Raw genomic sequence first — 23,483 nt, 5'->3', positions numbered from 1 at the left:
GGCTTTCTAATCTCTGCAAGTCCAATCAACAAAGCCTGTAAGTCTTTTCTTCCAATTTGGAAGTTAATTTAGGCTTAATGAGAAAACTTGGAAAACACAGAAGACAAAACTCCAACGCACTCTGTGCCGTCCATCAGAGCAACAGTCAATGCCTTGCACTAGTTCCTAGCCAGAACTTTTATGTGCATTTTGTAATACGATCGGAATCCACACCGTAAAATGGAATTCCCATCCTTTCGGAACAGGCCAATGGTTCTTTGTACTTTATTTAGTGATCTCGATTTTTTTTTTTCCCTAATTCCACAAGTATGGTCTGCTTCATGTAAACACTGCAAGCACTGCAGAATTCTGGGCTAGGAAGTGGGAGTCCTTCCTAATCTGCTTCCTGTGAAAACCACAGCTGATGGTTGATGTAGACATTTTGCAAGTTTTTCCTATGCCTTGGTTAACACAAAGATGTATTTAGAGCAATGCGCTTCCACAGCTCTTGACTGAGAAAAAAAAAAATAGAGCAATGCGCCCACACCACGTGTGCTGTTCTGCGTCTTACTCCTCTTAACACAGGATCTTGGACATCTTTCTGTGCCGTATGTACAGACTGGCTGGGTGGACTCACTTCCTTTCCACAGCTGCCAGATATATAATTGTAGGAATGTACCTTAAGGTCTTTGTCTAACTTCTAGTTCATGGATATTTGGATTCTCTCCAACACTTCCTAGTACAAACAGTGCTGAAGCGAACATTCTCTCATATCTAAATCTTTATGCACTTGTGCAAGATCTGAGGTGGGACGTATTTTTTTGGAAATGCAACTGCTGGATCACATTTAAAATTTAGAAATTACCGAGTTGGCCTCCAAAAAAAGTTTTCCTAAGTACACTCCAAGCAGCAGGGACCAAGTCACTTAAATGTTTTTTTTAATCACAAGCATTACATCAAACAATTGTAAAATTTACAAGTTAGTTCTGACCTGCATTACTAGTTGCGTAATAATCCACTGTGTGGGTTTATTGTTACTACCTATTCACCTGTTGTTCTCCACTGTTAGACTTCGAGCTTGCCACTGATGTTTCCCTGTTATAAATATCCCCACAGCAGACATGTGCACATCTAAAACGTTCTTCTGAATTTCGATCCCTGCACTTTATTAAAGTGCCACAGTCTCTTCTCGTATTCCAGCGGCTGTGAGTGGCAGGGACAGCCTTTGACCCCCACTGTCAGGAAGTGGGCAGTGTTCTGAGAAGTCAGCAAGCCGCTCTTCTGAGCATGTCGGTCGACACAGGTGCCCTGCTCTCTGCCCGACACTCTGTGCCTCTCTCAAACAGTGACTCTGCCACTCCCTAAGCCACCAATGGCAGGAGCCAGCCCCATTCAATGAGGATTACCAATGGAAATTACCCCCTGGCTGGATGCCATGGCACGAGCCACAGAAACCAGTCAAGGAACAAAGTATTTCAGAATTAGAGGGTGTTGTATTTCACAGGGTCAAAATTACCTTTTTTCCCCAAACCCAGAAAAGAATCAGGCCACACCTTATTGGCAACAGGTAGGTTTGATGCAACTGACTTTTTATTAAAAAGCACAATATAAAAACTCCTGTACTAACATTTGGGGCCCTGAGCCCTGCTTCCTGCCCACCACTGACTAGCTGTGGGAACTTCCACCTCCCTGTTTACAAATGAGGATGAAGAAGGTTTTGGCTACTGGCGATCAACATTTTTCGAAGCCCCTGCACCTGGGGTAGATACGCTCCCCCTAGATACAGTGGGTCAGGAAAAACGTGCTAATAGAGGCCTGGGAAATGGATAGCCTCAGACACCTTGAGAGGAATGAAGGCAGGTACTGCCACATTTGAGAGTGATCTAGCAGTGGCTGTGAACCTTCTCCTGTACTGACTTGTAACCCAGCCATTCCCATCACCTACCCAGGTGTGCTCAGGTGACCCGGCCCAAGCACAGTTAGTGCTTATAATGTTATAATGGTCCAGCAGTGCCAAAAACCTGCCTGCCTATAGGGGGATGGTCACGTATACTTGGTATACTCAGAACAAGGTGCTCACACGGGCGATTTCTCAGACTTATTGTCTAGGGGGAAAAAAGCAAGTTGTAGAACAATATAAACACTGTGACACCATTTACTGGTGAAGGAAACCCACAAATCAATATCATGGATTTTCTAAGGATGTGTCTGTAGATATATACATAAATGTATATTTATATGTAAATATATAGGAAGAGGTCTGAAAAGTGACTTATACCAAATTTAATAGTTATCTATGAGAACAGAGGGGGTAAGAGGTTGATCAAAGTGATTTCAGTTTTATCTACATTGCATTTCTTTTTCTTTTTCTTTTTATATTTCTATTTTCTTTTTTTGGGGGGTACAAACATTTTTGTTACATGTTACGCATTTTTTTTACAATGAGAATATATTTAAGTATTGCATATGTAAATCAAAGTTAATGAACAAACAAACAAAAAAATCACTGAGTTAGATGATCCTTAAGGCCATGCTAGCTTTAATATTTTCTAGTTCTAAAGATTTTAGAACTCAGCTGTTGAGTGGGCTAATTAATCTTATGCAGAACAGGAGGCCATGGGTGTTTCATAAAAAACAAAAATATAACCCTGGCTAGGGAACACAAAAGCTTTTGATTCTTCAAAGCTTGAGAATACAAAATAAAAATAAAAATTGAATAATAGTAATAATAATATATTTCTTGGAATATGCAAGAGTGAGGCCAGATGTGCAGGTAATGTGTTTGCAATTTCTTTGGCACACAGACTGTTTTCGCTGTTGTTACCATTTTTATATTATTATTACTATTGCCGCTATCACAGCAATCAAGGCATCCCCCTCTCCAGTGACTCATGAGGTCTCCTTTCTTTTTTTGTTTTTACTATTTTATCTGGTGACGTTCAAACGAGAGGCATCCTTCTTGAAACATCAACTGTTATAAAATATGCTTGTTTTCCCATCATCACTTCCGTAAACTTTAAGAAATACACCTCTGAGACAGCCCAACTCCTCTCCCCTCCTGGAGGATGGCAGAGTGCTTAAAACCAAAGCCAGGGGCATATTAAAGAAGCAGGAACAGGTGGGGAAACACAGCCAGGCTCAGGGAGGGGAAGAGGCCAACGGTGCTATGTGGCTGCCCCACTTGTGCTGCAGGCCCTTAGAGATTTAGTACAGTCATCATCAGAACCTGGCATTGAATATCGTAGCAAAAAGTTGGAAACTGCCTAAGTATCCCTTAAGAGCAATGCCTAAAGAAACTGTAGTACATTCATGTAACAATAAACCATTAAAAAAATGACAGACTAGATCCATATTTACTGATGTTGAAAGGTATGCTCTATTAAAAACTGGTTACTGAAGAGCATATAAAGTATCATCCTACAAGAGTAATAAAAAGTCCATATTTATTTGCAGCTGTATTTATACTGAAATACAGAAAAATCTGAAATATACACTAAGACCTTAATAGCAACTATATTCTCACTTTCATTGTTTTCTGCAAGGAACATGGAATACCTCTAAGATGAATAAAACAAATAATGGTAAAAGAAACTAAACTGAAAATCCTAAAGAAATCGCTGTCTGTTGCAAAGAGGAGCTGCAACTGATCTCCCCTGGTGGGTGGGATCCAGGAAATAACAGACCCAGGACTCAACCCAAGGCTGCCAAGTCTCAGTTGCTTGTTTTTTTACTAGAACAAGGGACTAAACATTGAGTTACCATACAACCCAGCAATTCCGCTCCTCGGTATCTACCCACAAGAAATGAAAACATAGGCCCACACAGTAGCAGCAGTATTCATAATAGCCCAAAAGGTAGAAACAACTCAAACATCCATCATGAATGAATGTTTAAAATACAATATATCTATACAATGGAATATTATGCAGCAATAAGAGGACTGAAGTACTAATATATGCCACAACATGGACAGACCTTGAAAACGTTATGCTAAGTGAAAGAAGCCAGACACAAAAGGCTACAACACTGTATGAGTCTATTTACATGAAATGTTCAGAATAGGCATTTCTGGGGCTGGGCGGAATGTGGATATTAGTGGGGGGTGACTAAGGGACATGATGTTTCTTTTTGGGGTAATGAAAATGTTCTAAAATTGGCATGGTGACTCATACCTATAATCCTAACTATCAGGGAAGCTGAGGTAGGAGTATCACTTGAGACCAGGACTCTGAATTCAATGTGGGCAACACAATGAGACCTTGTCTCAAAAATAAATTTAAAAATTGGTTATGGTGATGGATGCATAATTTTATGAATATACTAAAATCTATTGGATTGTACATTTTAAATGGGTAAACTGTATGGTATGGGAATTTTAATATATCTGCTTGAAATGTTTTTGAAATAAATAAAAGGGGGCCCTTGTTAATACTCTAGCACATTTCCACAAAGGATTTTTAGCACATACACATTCATTTAGAAAGAGGATTCTCTACAGCTGGGCTCAAACCTCAGCCTCCTCGTGTGTTCCAGACACCAGGTCACCAGGTGGCTTCTTGCCTAATGCCAGCAGTATTCTTTTTTTCTTCATCTGCCCAGCATGCTCTTATGTTGTTGGAAGTCCAAAGCTTTTTGGACCCAGGCTGCCTAAGCTTCACTTTCTGATCCCACGTTCCTAGAGCACAAAAATTACTAATCTCCTCTGAGTGTGCCAGCATCCTGTGGTCAGCAGCATGGGCAGAGACCCAAGGCTGACAGGGTGGGGCCTCCTGGGCCTTGGGCGACAGAGATGTTTGTGTCCCCAGTGAGTCATCAGACACTGGCTCCTTGGGCTCATTCTGGGGTGATCATTGTTCTTTGACCAAACTGTTAGAGCCACCCTCAGTGGGTTACATGCATGAGTGTAATCACCAACGTTGGCCAACAAGGGCGTGGGAAGCAGGTGTGCCCATGCATCTCGGGGGCACATGCGTTGGTGTAATCTCTTTGCAGAGCAATTGCAACACCCAGCCAAGTTCAAACACACAAACATTTTGCCCCAGCCAGTCCACCTCTGGGGAGTCCTCGGGCAGGCACACCCCTTCAATGGGTACAAAGACACATGCACCAAGAAGCACTATTTGTGTAAGGACAAGACTGGAAACAACCCACATGCCCTTCAACGAGGGACTGGCTAAATTTATTACGACACTTCCAACAATGAAACAATATTAAACCATTAAAGATAAAAAATAAAATAACAAAATAAGTGAGAAAACCACCTTGGAGCAAGATTGCCTATGTTCAAACATGGCCCCTCTATTGACCAGGGCAAGTGACTTAAGGCCTCCGAGCCTCAGGTCTACTACCTGGCAAAATGCCAGTCATCACAGGATTGCAGCACAGACTAAATGAGTTGGTAAGACTAAGGCACGTAGACACATCCGGGTCACAGCAAATGTTATGGAAGTTCTAGCTCAGGGCAGTGCAGTGGGCCAATACGGAAGTTGGCCACAAGCATGCAGAACAGCTTTGCAATATTTCTGTGAAAAAGAAAAGGTGTGTGTGGGGGGAGGTTCACATGCATATATATGCTTGTATATGCAAGGAACATTCTAGAAGGACATCGCCCAGGGAAACAGGGCTCAGAGGTAGAAAGCCTGCTCCTCAATATATATCACTTATATGGTTTAAATTCATTTTACCTTGTACATATTTTATATATTATAAAATATATGGTTTTGAATTTTTTTTTTTTAACAGAGTCTCACTCTGTTGCCTGGGCTAGAAGTGCTGTGGCATCAGCCTAGCTCACAGCAACCTCAAACTCCTAGACTCAAGTGATCCTCCTGCCCTCAGCCTCCTGAGTAGCTGGGATTACAGGCATGCACCACCATGTCTGGCTAATTTTTTCTATATATTTTTAGTTGGCCAATTAATTTCTTTCTATTTTTAGTAGAGACAGGGTCTTACTCTTGCTCAAACTCGTCTCAACTTCCTGGGTTCAAGCAATTCTCCCACCTCAGCCTCCCAGTGTGCTAGGATTACAGGCGTGAGCCACCACACCAAGCCGAGGAAAACAATTTTTAAAAAATAAAATTTCTTGGCTGGGCACAGTAGCTCACACCTCCTTTGGGAGGACGCCTTGAGACCAGGAGTTGAAGATCAGCCTGAGCAACATAGTGAGACTCTGTCTCTACAAAAAAAGAATTTAATTACCTGGGTGTTGTGGCACATGCCTGTAGTCTCAGCTACTTGGGAGATTGAGGCACAAGAATCACTTGAGCCCAGGAGGTTGAGGCTGCAGTGAGCTATGATCACGCCACTGCACTCCAGCCTGGGCAACAGAGTGAGACCCTGTCTCTAAAATAAGTAGATAAAAATAAAATTTCTTACTTTATTAAAAAATTAAAAAATATGGCCGGGCGCGGCGGCTCACACCTGTAAACCTAGCACTCTGGGAGGCCGAGGCGGGTGGATTGCTCGAGGTCAGGAGTTCCAAACCAGCCTGAGCAAGAGTGAGACCCTGTCTCTACTATAAATAGAAAGAAATTAATTGGCCAACTAATATATAGAGAAAAAATTGGCCAGGCATGGTGACGCATGCCTGTAGTCCCAGCTACTCGGGAGGCTGAGGCAGGAGGATTGCTTGAGCCCAGGAGTTTGAGGTTGCTGTGAGCTAGGCTGACGCCACGGCACTCACTCTAGCCTGGGCAACAAAGCGAGACTCTGTCTCAAAAAATAAATAAATAAATAAATAAAAATAAAAATATATGTGCTACATATGCTTATTCTAGAAAATGGAGAAATGACACAGAGAAGGAGAAAAGAAATAGTCATGTTGACATGCTTCCTCCCAGGCTTTTGCTTTGTGTATGTGTGTGTGTGTGTGTGTGTGTGTGTGCACGTACATGTCTCACTGTACATTACACTCTTTTAAAATTTAGCTCTGGAGCAGAAGCACTTTCCCACGTTATGATAAACTCTGTAATAGACATCCTTTGTTTGGCTGCCTGGGAGGGCGGCCCCTTGGCCAATTCTGCCATCTCTCAGGGGAACCAGGGCGGAGGCTGGGCCTTGGCAGCCACACGGCCTGACCTTTCACAGTCCCCACCCAGCACCTGCGGGCATGTTCCTTGGAGGAGGGCCAGGAGGCCATTTTGGTTAGATAGCCAGGTTGCCAGGTCGAAAGTAAATTAAAAAAAAACACTTAGGTGTGTAGAGCGTGCCAGGGGGAATGTGGTTTGGAAAACTGAGCTGGGTTCTTCTGAAGTCGCCCCTGGCAACCGTAACCCAACAGAGCCCAGAAGGGTAGGAAATAAAGAGCCACCGCCTGCCCATAGACAGTCAAACTTTTACCGAGTGCCCACTACGTGCAAGTCAAGGGAGCAGAGGTGCCATCAGACACAGCCCCTGGGATTGCAGTCAGGCACCGACTCAAACTAAGAATGACACTGGAGAATGACACATGCACACAAAGGTCCGCTAAGCGCCCCAGGGAATGCAGAGAGCCAGGAAACGTCTTAAACCTGGGTCCTGGAGGAGCCAGGACTGTCACTTTAACAGACCGAGACATCAGCTGAAAGAGGTTTCAGGCAGAGCCGTGAACAAGAGAAGCCCCTTCCAGGAGCTTCCAGATGTGTGCTGGGGGTGAACAGAGCCCAGAGGGTCCCCAGGGAACCTGGCAGATGCTTTCATCTTAAGAGAGGATTCTGAACTTTGCCTTGTGGAAGTGATGTGTTTTGAGGGGGGAGCTATTTATCAATGTGTTTGTTTGGGGGAGGGGACATTACTTGGCTATTTTGCTTTTTTTCTTCTTTTGAACACATCTTTTTCCCTATACAAGTAATGCATACATATAGCTTTAAAAGTTTATACTTTATATATATATATATATATGTATATATATATATATATATATATATATATATATATATATATATATATATAGTAGATAATCAAAGTGCCTCTTAATGGCACCCTTCCCCCTGCCCAGAGAAAATCACCATTCACTATTGGATACAAATGCCTCCTTCAAATAGTTTTTTTGTTGTTGTTTTTTTGAGACAGAATGTTACTTTGTTGCCCGGGCTATAGTGCTGTGGCATTAGCCTCGCTCACAGCAACCTCAAACTCCTGGGCTCAAGCAATCCTTCTGCCTCAGCCTCTTGAGTAGCTGAGACTACAGGCATGTGCCACCATGCCCAGCTAACTTTTTCTATATATTTTTAGCTGGCCAGTTAATTTCTTTGTATTTTTAGTAAAGATAGAGGCTCACCCTTGCTCCAGCTGGTTTCGAACTCCTGACCTTGAGCAATCCTCCCGCCTCGGCCTCCCAGAGTACCAAGATTACAGGCGTGAGCCACCTCGCCCAGACCTTCAAATAGTTTTTGCTATGTAAATGCTGATAGACACATACATATTTAAAAAAAAAAAAAAATGGGATCAGGCCAGCAAGATAGCTCACACTTGTATTCCTAGTACTCTGAGAGGCCCAGATGGGAGGACTGCTTGAGGTTGAGAGTTCGAGACCAGCCTGAGCAACAGTAAGACTCTGCCTATCTGCAAGAAAAAGAAAAATTAGCTGGGCATGGTGGTGCACACCTGTAGTCCCAACTACAGGGAGGCTGAGACAGTAGGATCACTTGAGGCCACAAGTTTGAGGCTGTGACAAGCTATGACCACACCACTGCATTCTTGCCAGGGCTAGAGAGCAAGAGCTTGTATCAAAAAAAAAAAAAATACAAAATTTGAACTTGCTTTTTTACCTAGCGACATATAAAAAATTGCTAACATTTTGTCTTTATTGTAGACCAGCACTGTGCCAAGGGCTTTTGTGGATTTTTTTTTTTACACACACACACACACACATACACACTATCACAGGTGCGTGTGCGCTCTCTCTCTCTCTATATATATATATATTATATATACATATACTGTTTTAAAGTCAAATCGCATGGAACTGTCATCTTTGTTTTAATGTAAACACAGCATTCTGAGAGGGCCATGGTCTATAAATAGACCCTTCTCCATGGGCAGTTGGGCTGCCCTCCCTGGCCTCCTGGCCTCGGTGTGCATTTCACAGCTGCTTTAGGGCCGGATATGAGGAAAGTGGAAACCTGCCTTGCCAGGGGCCTCAACGCCAGAGGGGCTATTTCTGGAGCTGCCTGGTCCAGAGTGACTTCAACTAGAACTCTGGCCCTGAAAGGAAAAAAATGACCCAACTGTCTCCAAGAACTAAAATTGTTAGCATTCTAAAGACAGATTAATTCAGAAATTATAGAATAGTTTTAATTACAACTCCCAAAGTGGTAATAGGCATTTAGCTTACAGTACAGATATTTACCGTTTGTGAGGATTAAATAAGGATGACAGTATTGCATTTTTTATTTTTTCCTTACCAGTTATTATACAAAGCCCAATAAAATGATTGCCTCTCCCCCTTTCCCTAATACCTACCAGCTTTGCCATGGTATGAACACAAATCCCCAACACAATAAGCACCCTTTCCTTCAACACAGGGAAGGAGGTCCAATCCTAAACAGTGGCTTTGTGACCACAATCAACATGAAGAACCACATTTTACACCATGTCCCTGTAATGACCTACACACACGCAGGAGTGACAGCAAAACATTTAACCCAAAATTGGACAAATGTAGAAGACACGAGAGGTAGAAACCTTCCAGTGAGTTTTTACCAGTAAACAAATTTGGCAAAAGGTAGTTAATTTCACGGAAGGGTTTTAAAAACCATCAATTCTCATAGTCAACGACAAATTGTTGGGACCATGTGCTGGAATGTAGGAGTAGAAAGTAACATTTATTAAGCATCTACGCTGCGCAACACACAACACTAGGTATTGTGTCAAAAATAATGATTAACAAGAATTAGTCTATCCCTCTCTCTTGTAACCACATATGATGGCTGCAAATGTAAAATGAGATTTTTTTCAGTGATCCTAAAACATATTTGTATCAAAGTAATAGCTTGTTATACCTCTTTTTCTTTTCTTCGATGTCTCTGCTGGAGAAACGGGAAGACTCTTAGGTCTAGAAAAAATTGTTGCTTATCTCTCCATACTAAATGCCATAGCCCAGTGACAGATACATGATATGAATTAAATTTGCATTTATTTCTCACTTGTCATCAAGTACCCAGGCTGGCACTTACAAAATGGTTTCCAATAGAAGTATGTTGGTAAGTAATTTTTAAAAAAAAAATTAACAATGTGTACACCATGAGAGGCTGATCATCATCAATACAGTTACCAAATTTGTGTGTGTGAAAAGGTACCTACATATGTTTCAACAATAAGATCTTCAGACTTTGCAGTGCTCTCCAATATCTATTCTGTTCTGTTCCATGACTTTAAAATAATATATTGGGGTTCTGACCATAAGCAAGGGATATATTCACCAAGGTCATGTATGTGAATGTGTATATACCTGTGTTCAAGAAATAAGATCTTAAGCTAGGTGCAGTAGCCCACGCCTGTAACCCCAGCCACTTGGGAGGCCTGAGGCTGGGAGCTTGAGACCAGCCTGAACAATATAGCAAGATCCTGTTACTAAAAAAAATAAATAGATAAGTTAGCCAGGCATGGTGGCACGTGCCTACAGTCCTAGCCACTGGGGAGGCTGAGGCCAGCTTAAGCCCAGGAGTTTGAGGTTGCAGTGAGCTACCATCGTGCCACTGCTCTCCAGCCTGAGTGACAGAGTGAGACTCTGTCTCTTGGAGAAAATAAAAGAAAGAAGATCTTTACAATTTGCAAAGTTCTCCAATATTTCTATTTTATTCTATTCCATTTCATTTCTTAAAAAAATAGTTGGGTAAGACTCACTAAAAGATTTTCACAACCCAGAAGCTATTTGAAAAACATTGCTCCAGGGTAATGAAACTTGTTTCAAACCAACAAAATCCTCCCACTTTAACAAGCATATTTTCAGATCTAGAATTCAGAGCACTGGCTGGGTTTTGGAAACACAGGGAAGACCCCACCCAGTGACCCCAACCCATCATCCCTTGTGGCAGGTGGAACAGCTGGTTCACTCACCTTGACATGGAAGGAACTTGCCGGGGACCCGCTGGAGCCATACCTCTCACTTTTTGTTAGGTGGCCGTAGTAGTTATTAACCTTGGAATTGACATTCTGGTTTGACCTGGGGTCATCAGTGATGGGGCAGATGTAGTAACCTTCCTCATCATCACTGTCCACATCAGAATCACCATCGTGGCCAGCCTGGGAGGACCGGCCGCCATCAACGCCTTCCAGGCGGAAGATGAGGTCTTCGTCTGCCATGTTCCTGGAGTGCCCGTTTTAGCCAAGGGGCACGGGGAACAGCCAGAGTTACCGGGCAAATGCAGTGGCGAAGGTCCTGCAAGGGAACGAGAGCCAGAGAGTGGGTGCTGCTGCCCAGAGGGCGAGAGCTCGCTGGGCACCTCACCCTGAAGGCAAGAGCCGGCACACTCAGCGAAGCCTACAGCTAACTTTGGGGGAGGCAGCTGGCAGCACCCAGGAACATGTTAAATGTCCAAACCCGTCCACCCAGTAATTCCACTTCTAAGAAATCAGCGTTTGGAAATGTCGGAACAAGGTAGGGAAAAGAACTGTTCCTTAAGCAACCAGAGTGCTCTTTCTAGAAAATAAATCAGATCAAGTCTCTCCTCTCTGCTTAACACCCCCAGCAGCTTCCCTTCAATATTTATAATAAAATCCAAATGCCTTATTAAGGCAACGAGAGCTGCGTTCATCTGGCCTCCTGCCCACTCCTCCTGCGGTCCTGGCCGCTCTCCAGGCACACTGGGTTTCTTGCTGTCCAGCGAACTCATCAAATTCATCCCCGCCTCAGGGCCTTTGTAGTTGCTCTTCCTTTTGCCTGAAACAACCTTCCTACAGTGGGTTCTTTCTCATAATTTAGAGCCCAGCTCAAATTATGGGTCAGAGAGAAATCTTCCCTGAATCTCCCAAACGCACATCACCCTTTTCATTTCTTCACAGTGACCTTCCCAGGCTGAAGTCATTCTGTTTATTTTGCTACTGTCCACACGTCCAGTGTCTCAAAGAGTGCCTGGCACAGAGAAGGTGCTCAAAACACTTCCCCAGAATGAATGAATATCCCAAGAATTTTCTCTGAAGCATCATCAGTTACAGCAAAAAAAAAAAAAAAAAAAAAAAAAAAAAAAGGCCAGCAGCCCCAAATGTCCATCAATAGAAGCTTGTTAAAAATTACACTTTTATTTCTTTCTACACCCTAAAATACTGTGTGACTGTTAGAAAGGGGATGCTCTGGCTGGGCACAGTGGCCCACACCTATAATACCAGCACCTTGGGAGGCCAAACAAGGAGAATGGCTTGAGGCCAGGAGTTCGAGACCAGTCTGTGCAACATAGTGAGAACCTGTATCTATAAAAAGTAGAAAAGTTAGTTCGGCATGGTGACAAGTGCCTGTAGGGAACTATGATCGCACCACTGCACTCCAGCCTGGGTGACAGAGCAAGACCCTGTCTCTTAAAAAAAAAAAAAAAAAAAGGTAAACAGTTTGAATAAACATTTCTCTAAAGAAGATATATGCATGGCCAATAAGTACATGAAAAGATGCTCAACATCATTAGCCATTAGGGAAATACAAATGAAAGTTATACCCACTAAGATGGATATAATTTAAAGAATGGAAAATAACAAGGGTCAGCAAGAACGTGGAGAAATTAGAACCCTTACGCACTGCTGGCGGAATGCAAAATGGTGCAGCAGCTTTAGAAAACAGTCTGGAAATTTCTCACAAAGTTAAACATGGAGTTACCATATGATCCAGCAATTTCTCTTCTAGGTACATATGCAAGAGAAATGAAAACATATGCCCACATAAAAGCTTGTACACACCAGCCTGAGCAAAAGCAAGACCCCGTCTCTACAAAAACTAGAAAAAAAAAAGTTAGCCAGGCATGGTGGCGTGTGCCCATAGTCCCTGCTACTTGGGAGGCTGACGCAGGAGGATGGCTTGAGCCCAGGAGTTTAAGGGTGCAGTGAGTTATGATGATGCCGCTGCACTCTAGTCTGGGCAAAACAGCGAGACCGTGTCTTAAAAAAAAAACAAAAAACTTGTACACAAGTGTTCATAGCATTATTCATAATAGCCAAAAGAGAAAACAACCCAATTGTCCACCAACTGGTGAATGGAGAAACAAAATGTGATCTCTTCATATAATGGAATGGTATCGGGCAACTAACAAAATGAAATAATGATAATGTGTTCCAACGTGGATGAAACTTAAAACCAATATGCCACGTGAAAGAAGACAGTCACAAAAGACTATACATATTGCATGATTCCATTTATATGAAATATACAGAGAAGGCAAATCTTTAGAAACAGAAAGTAGATTAATGGTTGCCTGGGGTTGGAGTTAGGCGGGGGTTGAGGGGAAATAGGGATGATTGCTAATGGGTATGGGGGTTCTTTTGAGTTGATAAAAATGTTCTAAAATTGAATATGGTGTTGGCTGCATGACTGTGATTAGACTAAAAGCCATTGAATTGTACATTTCAAATGGGTGAACTGCAAGCCATGTGGACTATATCTCAATACAGCCAGATCCAGAGGTAAAGAAAAAAAAAAAAAAGTCAAGAAAAACTGTTAAATTTAAAAAGCTGCAGAAGAACAGGTATATTATGGTGACCTTATTTGCATTAGAAGAAAAAGAAGACATCTGCACTGCACTAAAACTTTCCTGAAGGATCCATGGGACCTGCACAGCACTTAGAATGGGCAGCCATGGAGCTGGGAGCTGGGGGTAGAGGAAACTTTTTAAAAAATTTGTACACTTCTATATTCTGTAAATTTTTTACAAAGCTGGATTGCTTTCAACATAAAATAAATTAATTTAAAAATATTTTCAGATCAAGCCAATAATTTCAATTATTCTTGACAGCTCTGTCCATCGAGTAGGCTAAATCTGAGGCTTTGGCACTTTCTTGACAGCTAAGAAAGCAGGAAATATACTCATATCCTAACCTAGTACACACATATAAAATGGAAATTAAAATTGCAGGGAAACTACTTAGCCTTACTTTGAACAATGCACTCTTGCTATTTTCTATTCTACTTACGTCTCTTGTTTTTTCTTTCTGTTTATTCTTTTCCTTAACACACCACCCACACGCTGATTTCTCCACTGACAGTATGAAAGTCAGTGTCAATTGCCAAGTTTGTCTCTTACCCTCTGGGTAAGACACAGTCACAGGCCTGGATCCAATGCCAGAGCCACTGGATCCTGCTTGTTACCAAAATCTTCCCTGGGCTCTGGGCCTGCTTCTCCTTACTCTTAGCCACTTTGGTCAGTCCTTGGCCAGAATCCCTGCTGACCAGGACAGTGTGAGCTTGAGCTGCCAGCAAGTCCCTCCAAGTGAGTAGGCTCTGGGGCCCGGGATGTTGCCAGGGGAGGAGACAGAACCACAGCATCAGCCTACAGACCTCCAGGCAGTGTAGCTCAGTGGCTAAGAGCACAGATTTGAGAGCTGGGCAGCTGGGGGTGCAAATCCTGGCTCTGCTGCTGGTGACCCTGGCAAATTTTCATCTCACCAACTCCCCCATTTTACAGTGTGGGGAGCTGAGTGGCAAAGTGGCCTAAATGGGGCTTCACAGTTAGTTCACAGGGGAAGTAGAACCAGAACTGTAGCCCTTGGCCATGTCCCACCACAAACCTGATGTTCTCATCGCTGGGAAATGAAAGTAGCTACAGACAAGCAGCTGCGACCTTGCCTGGCACAGTGCCTTATAAACAGCAGTCAATTGATACGCATTCCAGAACTGAGCATTTGTGATGTTTTATGGCTTTCAAGTTATCATAAATTTGCTCTTAAGGCAGCTGTGGCAGCACCAACAGCTGTTCGCTGTTTTTTCCTTCATAACAGAACCATCGATTTTTGGCTAAGCACATGGCCACTCAGAATAAGGTCTACATTTCCCAGACTTCTTTCCAGCTAGGTGTGACCATGTGACCAGGTTCTGGCCAGTAAGATGTAAGGAGAAGGGCTGTGTACAACTTTAGGGGAGGTTTTTAAAGGTAGGCAGTGTGATTTTCTGCTTACCCTCCTTCCTGCCAGCTGGAATGCAGGTGTGATTGCTGGAACTCAAGCAGCTATATTAGACTACAAGGTAGAGTCATGTGCTGAGGTTGGCAGAGCCATGACACAAAGACAGCCTAGCTCTCTTACATCATTGGGCGGCATAATAGTCCTGGATTCGCAATCTCCATAAACTTGTATAATCTACTGTAATTTTCTTTTTTCCTTACTCCTTGCTAATCCTATCTGATCTAATAGTCCCTTCTCTCCTATATCATAAAAAGTAACATCCTAGGCTGGGCGCAGTGGCTTGTACCTGTAATCCTAGTACTTTGGGAGGCTGTGGCAGGCGGATGGCTTGAAGACAGGAGTTTGAGACCAGCGTGAGCCACATGGTGAGACCCTGTCTCTCAAAAACAGAAAACTTAGCCAGGCATGGTAGTGTAGATCTGTAGTCTTAGCTATTGAGGAGGCTAAGACAGGAGGATCACTTGAGCCCAGGAGTTCCAGGTTGCAGTGTTCTATGATCATGCCACTGCATTCCAGCCTATGTGACAAAGCAAGACCCCATCAGAAAAGAGGAAAAAAGAGAAAAGAAAGAGAAAAGAGAAAAGAAAAGAAAGAAAAAGTCACATTCTTTATGACAAGCTGACGCCTGGGTCTCAACCCAGAGTCCTAACTTGGTAGATGCTCCCACATTTGCACATGAAGACTGGGCACCTGGGGGATAGTGGATTCCCCCAGGCAAGTAAGGAACCCTCATCAACGCCATGACACCAGCCAAGGCACTTGGCCTCCTAGGAATCTATCTAACCTGGGCCTCCTCAGTCCAAAGGAGCCTGCTTCTGTGAGCAGAGAGCCTAGGACCTGGAGTGGGACCCCAAGACATCAAAATTCTCTAGAAGGTTTCCTCTGCCCTCGCTCAGGCATCCACATCTTCCCCTCCTGGTCCCTGTTTCTATGGAAAGGCAGAGGAGTGAAGTTCTGAGTCAGAAACACCCGAGTTCAAGTCCCAGCTCTGCTACTAACTAGCTGTGTGACTTCACCTCTCCAGCTTCAGCTTCCTCACTTATAAACCGGGATGCCCAAGTGTACCCATCCCATTAACTCAATAACTATGTATTTTCGGTCAAGCCCTTGGTCAATCTGCATATCATTTTTATTATCATAAAGGGGGTTGAGGCTTGCTTAGGCCCCATGGTCGTCTGGCTAGTAGCACACAGCCAAGCTGTTTCAGGAGTCCTCAAGGACCAAACTGTTTTGTGCTCTGTCCACGGGAACCTCTGCTCTCACTGAGTCTTCCTATAAAGGGCTGCTGTGGCAGTCATGGCGGGAGGAGGTGGCAGGAAACTATGCTTGCAATGCTTGACCCTGCTGGTCAAGCCACAGTAGCTGCTGGTCCTCCTCGGGTGTCACCCTCATCCCCAAGAGCCGCCTTCCTCCTGCAGAAAGAGGTGAGACCTCCTCACCCCCACTGCAGGGAGCCGGGATGCCAGAGCCAAGGTGGCCTACCCCCAGCCAGCCAGTACACGCACCAGCATGTGCCCGGCACGGCAGAACCCGCGGGTCCTCGACTGTACCCACGGTGGACGTGGGTGACTTATCAGCTGCCTCCTGTCAGGTACCTGTTTCTGTATGGGGATCTGCCTCACCCCCATCCTCAGGTCACGTGGCTGGGAGATGTCATGTGATCCAGGTCTAAACCAATCACAGCGTTAGGGCGCCCCGCCACAGTGATTGGCTTAGAGGTGGTCATGTGACTGGAGTCAAGCCATTGTGGCCTGTAGCTAAGCCTGGGGCTTTGGCTCAAGAGCTGGTGTGTGGTTTCCTGCAGGATGGGGACCCGAGGCTGGGGCTGAGGCCGCCACAGGACAGAGCTGATGTGTAGTGGAACGCAGAACCAGAAATAGAAAAGTGAACAGTGGTGACTTCATTGAAGACCCAGACTCCAAACCTGCCTGAAACCAAACTACCCACCCCGGCCTGGATTTCTGAATTACACCATACAGTAAACTTTGCCTTTTGGGGGGCAGCGAAGACTATTTAGCTGGTTACAAATAGGTTTCCCATCACCTGCAGTGTAACCAGTCTGAAACCCTGCCAGGACTTGAGCCTCTGTATATTACTCATATACAGTATTAAAATACTTTTACTAAAGCACATGGTTAAAAGTAACATCCTGGCTGGGTGCGGCAGCTCACACCTGTACTCCTAGCACTCTGGGAGGCCGAGGTGGGCGGATCACCTCAAGGTCAAGAGTTCCAGACCAGCCTGCAGCAAGAGTGAGACCCTCTCTCTACTAAAAATAGAAAGAAATCAATTGGCCAAGTAAAAATATATAGAAAAAAGTAGCCGGGCATGGTGGCGCATGTCTGTAGTCCCAGCTACTCGGGAGGCTGAGGCAGCAGGATTGCTTGAGCCCAGGAGATTGAGGTTACTGTGAGCTAGGCTGACGCCACGGCACTCACTTTAGCCCAGGCGACAGAGTGAGACTCTGTCTCAAAAATAAAAATAAAAAATAAGTAAAAAATAAAAATAATATCCCTTTCTCACTAGGGCCACCGTGAATGACCACATAGTTCGGGTATTGCTGAACTCTAGAGAACCACCTCTGCAACTGCGCATGGACTGCCCTACTTCCCACCCTTAGAGGCAACTACTTCCAACCATTCTCAGTGTTATACCTGGTAGATTATCTCCATATCTCTAAGTAATATGCTTTCCCTACCATTTCTTAATTTATCTGTTTTAGGCCTATCTTCTGACTTCCTGGTGCGACAAATGAGACTTTAGCTCCACTTCCCCTAACCACTTCCCTTCCCCACCCCACCTCCACACTGGCAGTTCTGCTGCTGGTTCCTCTAGATACCAGGCCAAGAACTCTCTGTCCTATTCTACCAACTAGAAGCAGCTAAGTGTCTCTCACAGATGAGTGTGAATTCATCTCACCATGAGAGAAAGGGGAGATAGGGCTCTGTGTTGCTAATGAGTGATAACAGAAGAGACCTTTGCTCTTGTCGACCTGGAAAAGGCATAATTTTTACTGAAATAAGACAGAAAAATACACACGAAGGCCTTACAGCGTACCAGATGCCACACTAAGCACCTCCAAAAGGGCCGTCTTAGTTGGGGGAACTGTGTCATGGTAGGCAGCTCTGGGCTGCACTTGGCTTGCTCCAGGGACATCCTGAACCCCAGCTTGAGTCCTCACTTGCCTTCAAATGAGAAACAAAAGCAAAGCCCAGTATAGTGGCTAATAGCATGTGCTCTGCAGCCGAACGCGCAGGGTTTGAACTCCGGCTCCATCATCAGGAGAGATACTTTCTTAAACAGTAGATTGCATGCAGCAGGCTGTGCCTTCCTCAACTCTGCATCCCAGGTAGTGAGTGCCTGCACTGTGCACATGCTCAACACGTGCTAATCAGACACCTTTCCGCTCCATGTTTTATGTATTTACTGGGGATGCAGCATTAGAAGTCAAGCATCAAGCTAGGAGTTCACATGGTGTCTTATTAACGTACTCCCAGCATGCAGTAGGTGCTCATAAATAAGCAGTTATGTAGACTATTGAGAGAAATAGTATAATTCATGTCAATGAAAGGACTAACAGATGTTCATTCCCGCCATCTCACCTCCCCAACTTTCCAGGCCCAAGAATCAGTCACCCTGCACAACCAAGTTCTCCGCACCTTGTACCCACGCGTTCCTCTGCCTGGGACGCCTTTCCCACTTGCTGGCAAACTCCTTTGCTCTCAAGATGCAGCTCAGATTCTGACTTCCTCCGTAACACAGGGGGTAGCTAACACTACCTCCCCCAACGGTTGTTTTGAGGATTCAGTGAGATCAGGCACATGGCGCCTGCCATAGACTTGATACTCAAAAGCACTAGCTGCCAATATGCCCTGACCATCCCCTACTCCCCACACCACTAAGTCACTTCCCTCCTGCCAGGCCCTCTATAAGCATTGCCTTACACCCAGAGGCCAGGCTATGTGGCAGGCAGAATATTAGCCCCCCTAAAGGTATCCACATCATAATCCCTGGAACCTGTGAATATGTTAACTTATATGGCAAAATGGACTTTGCAAATGTGATTAAGTTAAGGATCTTGAAATGGAGAGACAGACCTGGATCATCCTGTGAGCCCAGTGAAATCACAAGGGTCCTTATAAAAAGAAGGGAGGAGGGTGAGAGTTAGAGGAAGAGATATGACCTTCCACAAAGAGAAAGACTTGAAGACGTGAAGCTGCTGGTCTTGAAGATGTCAGGAAGGGATTTTTTTCTTTTGAAGACAGAGTCTTGCTATGTCACCCCAGCTAGAGTACAGTGACATCATCATAGCTCACAGCAACCTGAAACTCCTGGCTCAAATGATCCTCCTGCTTTTAGCCTCCTGAGTAGCTGGGACTACAGGCACACACCGTCATGCCCAGCTAACTTTTTCTATTTTTAGTAGAGATGGGGTCTTGCTGTTGCTGAGGCTGGTCTCAAACTCCTGAGCTCAAGCGATCCTCCCGCCTCCACCTCCTAGAGTGCCAGGATTACAGGCATGAGACACAGCACCTGGCGCCCAGCAGGAGAGAAGAGTCTTGAGCTAAAGAATGCCATTAGCCTCAAAGCTGGAAAAAGCAAGGAAACAGATTTTCCCCCTAAGGCCTCCAGAAGGAACACAGCCTGCTAACACCTTGATTTTAGAACTTCTGACTCCCAGGAACTGCAAGATAATAAAAGCATTGTTTTAAGCCACTAAGTAATTGCGATGATTTGTTGCAGCAGCAATAGGAAATGAATACGGTCTTGAACAGTGGCTTTCAACCTGGGGTGATCTGCTCCTCCCAAGAGACACTTGGCAGTGCCTGGAGACAGTTTTGGTTGTTGCAAGTAGCATCTAGTGGGTAGAAGAGAGGCCAGGCATACTGGTAAATATCCTAGAATGCACAGGATGGCCTCCTACGATGAAAAATTATCTGACCAAAATGTCAATAGTGTTGAGGCTGAGAAACGCAGCCCTAGAACGATTCTGGCAGAATCTCAAGGAGTCCTCCCCAACCCTATCTCACCCCGCCTCTTTAAAAACAAATCTCCACGAAGGAGAAATTAGCTTGCTTACAGATGCAAACAGCAACCTGCTGCAGAAACCAGAGACAGGTCAACATTCACTCTGCTAAAGGCTCATAAAAATATCATTGCAGTACACCATGCTTTGTTCATATGAGACTGTCACTGTGCAAGGGCTATTTTGTTTTAGAAATGAGAAAAATGTATTTTAGAATATGAAGCCAAAAATATTGTAATTATAGCTTCAATTAGCAAAATGCAAAAACAGCTTGATTTTTAATGTTTAGTCATCTCCTGGGCACCCTTCTTGTGTCCCTAATACACTCTGTACTTCTAGCAGGTCTGACCAGGGATGCAGCATGTCTCACTTCTCACATTAGCTGTGTTTACATAGCCCTTTCTGTGGCCAGACCATGTGAGTGTCTTCAACAAAAGGGACCCTGTCTTATTCTTCTCCAGCTTCCCAGCCCAGAGCACGATGTCTGCATAAGTGCATGTCATAAATGCATAAGTGTAGTCAAGCTATATGAAGGTAAAATAAATAAATAAGGGCATGTTGCAGGAACAAACGAGGAACTGGAGAAAAGCTGGCAATTTCCTGCTGATGTCTGGGGCACTGCAGGTGGGGGTGGAGGAGCAGAAGGACTATTGTGTTGTAGTTACAAGGGGATTAGTTAGCCCAGTGACACAGCTGGGATCCAGAGTAGGAGAGCCTGGATAACGGAGGACCTGAAAAACATCAGAAGCAGGATCTGGCCAAACACAGCCCCGTGCCCTGGCACTACCAGCTGAACAATACTGGGCAAATGACTTCACCTCTCTGAGCCTCAGCTGCTGCTTCTGTCAAATTCATGCGCCAACACAGTGAAGTGAAGTGGAGCTGAGTTAAGTACAGAAGAGATGGGAGAAGTGGCCAGAGGCCAGAAAAAGCCACTGTAGCACAGACAGCTGGCTTTCCACCAGGAATTCATGCTTCCCTGCCTGGCCAGGAACTACATTTCCCAGCATCTCCTGCATCTAGGTGGGGCCACATGACTGCATTCAGGCCAATGAAATGTGGGCAAAAATAACTTTACACCACTTTCAGCCCATCCCAGCAGCCCATTTTCCACACTCTGGTCGTTTTCCCCTGTACTGTGATCCTGCCCCAAACAGACTGATAGCATTTCAGTATCGCTTACAAAGAACTTGCTGTGTAACTCCTCTGAGTTCCCTGGAGGACACGGGCTGCTTCCTCCGCGGGCCTTGAACATGCCTGCTCCCCGTCCAGCACATGCCCCAGCCTGCCCTCCCTACTCATGCCCTGGCCAACTTGTCTGCTTATCCCTCAGGTCTCGGCTTAGATGTCACCTTAGCAGGGTACAGTGGTGCACTCCTATAATCCCAGCTACTTGGGAGGCTGAGGCAGGAGGATCACTTGAGCTCCGGAGTTTGAGACCAGCCTGGGCAAGGTAGCAAGACCCCATCTTTAAAAAATGAAAAAGATGTCACTTCCTCCAGGAAGCCTCCTCTGAACTCCTAGAGGTAGGCACTGTTAATTTCATTCTACAGATGAGAAAACTGAGGAACAGAGAAGTTAAGTAACTTGCCCCAAATCACATGGCCAGAAAGTAGGGAAGTTGGGTTGGAAGTTGATGCAGGCTGAATCCAGGGCTTTCAATGCAGTTATCACTTCCTTAACCAGTGGTTCTAAAAGCGTGGGCCCAGGCTGCAGCAGCAGCCACACCTGGGAGCTTGTTAGAAACGCAAATCCTCAAGCCTCACGCCACACCTACTAAAATTCTGGAAGTGGGCCCGGGAACCCAAGTTTAACCAAGCACTCCAAGGCATGCCGACGTGCACTGAAGTTTGAGAACCACTAGCCTAGAGAAATGTTCTGCAGTCCAGCCACCTACTTTTAGGGCACTTCCTGTGGCTTGCTAGTCCTTGCTAGATCTAGAAGGCTGCACCGCTGGAGAATGGAACACCATCCACCCTCCGATCTCTAGCCATTCGAAAATGCTTCTTTGGGAGTTCCACAGCCCTAGGACTTTGGGGGGCTGGAGGACTGTCATCCTCTGTTTTATTATCTGCATGTTAATGACTCCTTTATTGGAAGCCTTCTTGCCGTGCCTGTCAGCACTGGCTACAAGAATTTGATCCAGCAACAATTTAAGGCCCAAGTTGCTTTCATCCCAGTTGTAGACATGGTTGTCACACTAACCACTTTCTTCTTGGAGTATTCTCAAGCTGAGGGCCGGAGACGTTAAGCAATTTATCCAAGGTCACAGAGCCTGTAACTGAGTCAGAATTTGAACTCAGGGCTCCAGCTCCGCTGTTCCCTGCCTGTAGGTATTTTTTCCTGAGTGGCCCCGAGGCAGGTCGTGCCCACTAGCGAGGTCAGGCTCTCTGCGAGTGTCCCCTCCACTCTCATGCAGCCCATCTGTCCCCCTCGTGGTGCGGCTGGGCTCGTTCCTCCAATCCGGCAAGCCGGCACAGGCTGATCTAGGCCGGGGCTTACCCGGAGGGCCCCGCCCCTGCACGGCCACTGGATTATTAATGCCCGTCCCCCTGGCACACATGTCAGTGCCGCCTGCCAACAACCTAACTCCCGCAGCCAACAATGCAGCAAGGGTGCGTCTACACAGTCCCCGAGGTTCTGGGAATTCGGGCTGACGCAGACCTCTTGTTCAGGGGACTGGGTTGGGGATGCGGCCTTGGGACCTGCAGGGGACAGGAAGGCAGCGCTGCACCCCAGAGCTGCCTCTCCCAGCCACAATGCAGCCGGCCCATCGCTTGCCAGCCGGTTTCCCCATCCACATCACTATTAGTCTACACGGCTTCCTCATGTCACAGAGGCAAACACTGAGCTCCAGAGAGTTAACAAGCAGAGGAGAAGCGCCCCCAATTCTCGTTCCGTGCCGCCTCGGGCCCCGCTCCCAAGCCCCGATCCACCGTGCCCCGGGCGGGCACCGACTGCAGCGGGGCGCGCGGGCCTGCAGCGCCCGATCGCGTCCCCCTCCCGCCCGGCCGGCCGGCCGCACCTACCTCCCTCCGGCAGACAGGCGCGGCAGCCGCTGCTCACGGCCGCAAGGATCCAGAGGAGTTGGCAGAGGCTCGCGGTCCGGCGCTCCAGGGTGCAGGCGGGTGGGCCCCCCGAGAGTGCCGGGGAGCAGCGAGCGGGGGCGCAGGCCGGCGCTCCGGGGATGCAGCCTGGGCCGCGCGGGGCGGACGGATCGATCCCGGGGTGCAAGGGGCGCGGGGGGCGCGAAGGCCTGCTGGCACGATCCCGGGATGCGGGGGGCGCTGCCAGGGACGAGAGCGCAGACGACAGCAAGCCGGGCTGGGCAGCTGCAGCACGGGGCCAGCGGGCGTGGGATCCGGGCAGGAGCGAGCTGGGGCTGGGCTGGGGCAGGAGC

At 45.9% G+C, this 23,483-nt stretch overlaps 1 protein-coding gene across 3 annotated transcripts in view; it reads right to left on the bottom strand.

Annotated features, from left to right (window-relative positions):
- Positions 1 to 23,483, bottom strand: part of EEF2K (eukaryotic elongation factor 2 kinase) — a 57,555-nt gene extending 34,072 nt beyond the window's left edge. For 2 of the 3 annotated variants that reach the window (XM_075995168.1, XM_075995169.1), the window contains exons 1-2: positions 23,113 to 23,483; positions 11,017 to 11,338 (exon numbers count right to left, since the gene is read on the bottom strand). In XM_075995168.1, the coding sequence (XP_075851283.1) occupies positions 11,017 to 11,262 (246 nt within the window). In that variant the 5' untranslated portion in view covers positions 11,263 to 11,338; positions 23,113 to 23,483. The remainder of the gene's footprint in view (positions 1 to 11,016; positions 11,339 to 23,112) is intronic. The other variant, XM_020281399.2, reaches the window with a different exon arrangement.

This window comes from Microcebus murinus, chromosome 19 (genome assembly GCF_040939455.1).
Source record: "Microcebus murinus isolate Inina chromosome 19, M.murinus_Inina_mat1.0, whole genome shotgun sequence".
NCBI classification, from domain to species: domain Eukaryota; kingdom Metazoa; phylum Chordata; class Mammalia; order Primates; family Cheirogaleidae; genus Microcebus; species Microcebus murinus.
This window is presented reverse-complemented; position numbering and strand designations above follow the sequence as displayed.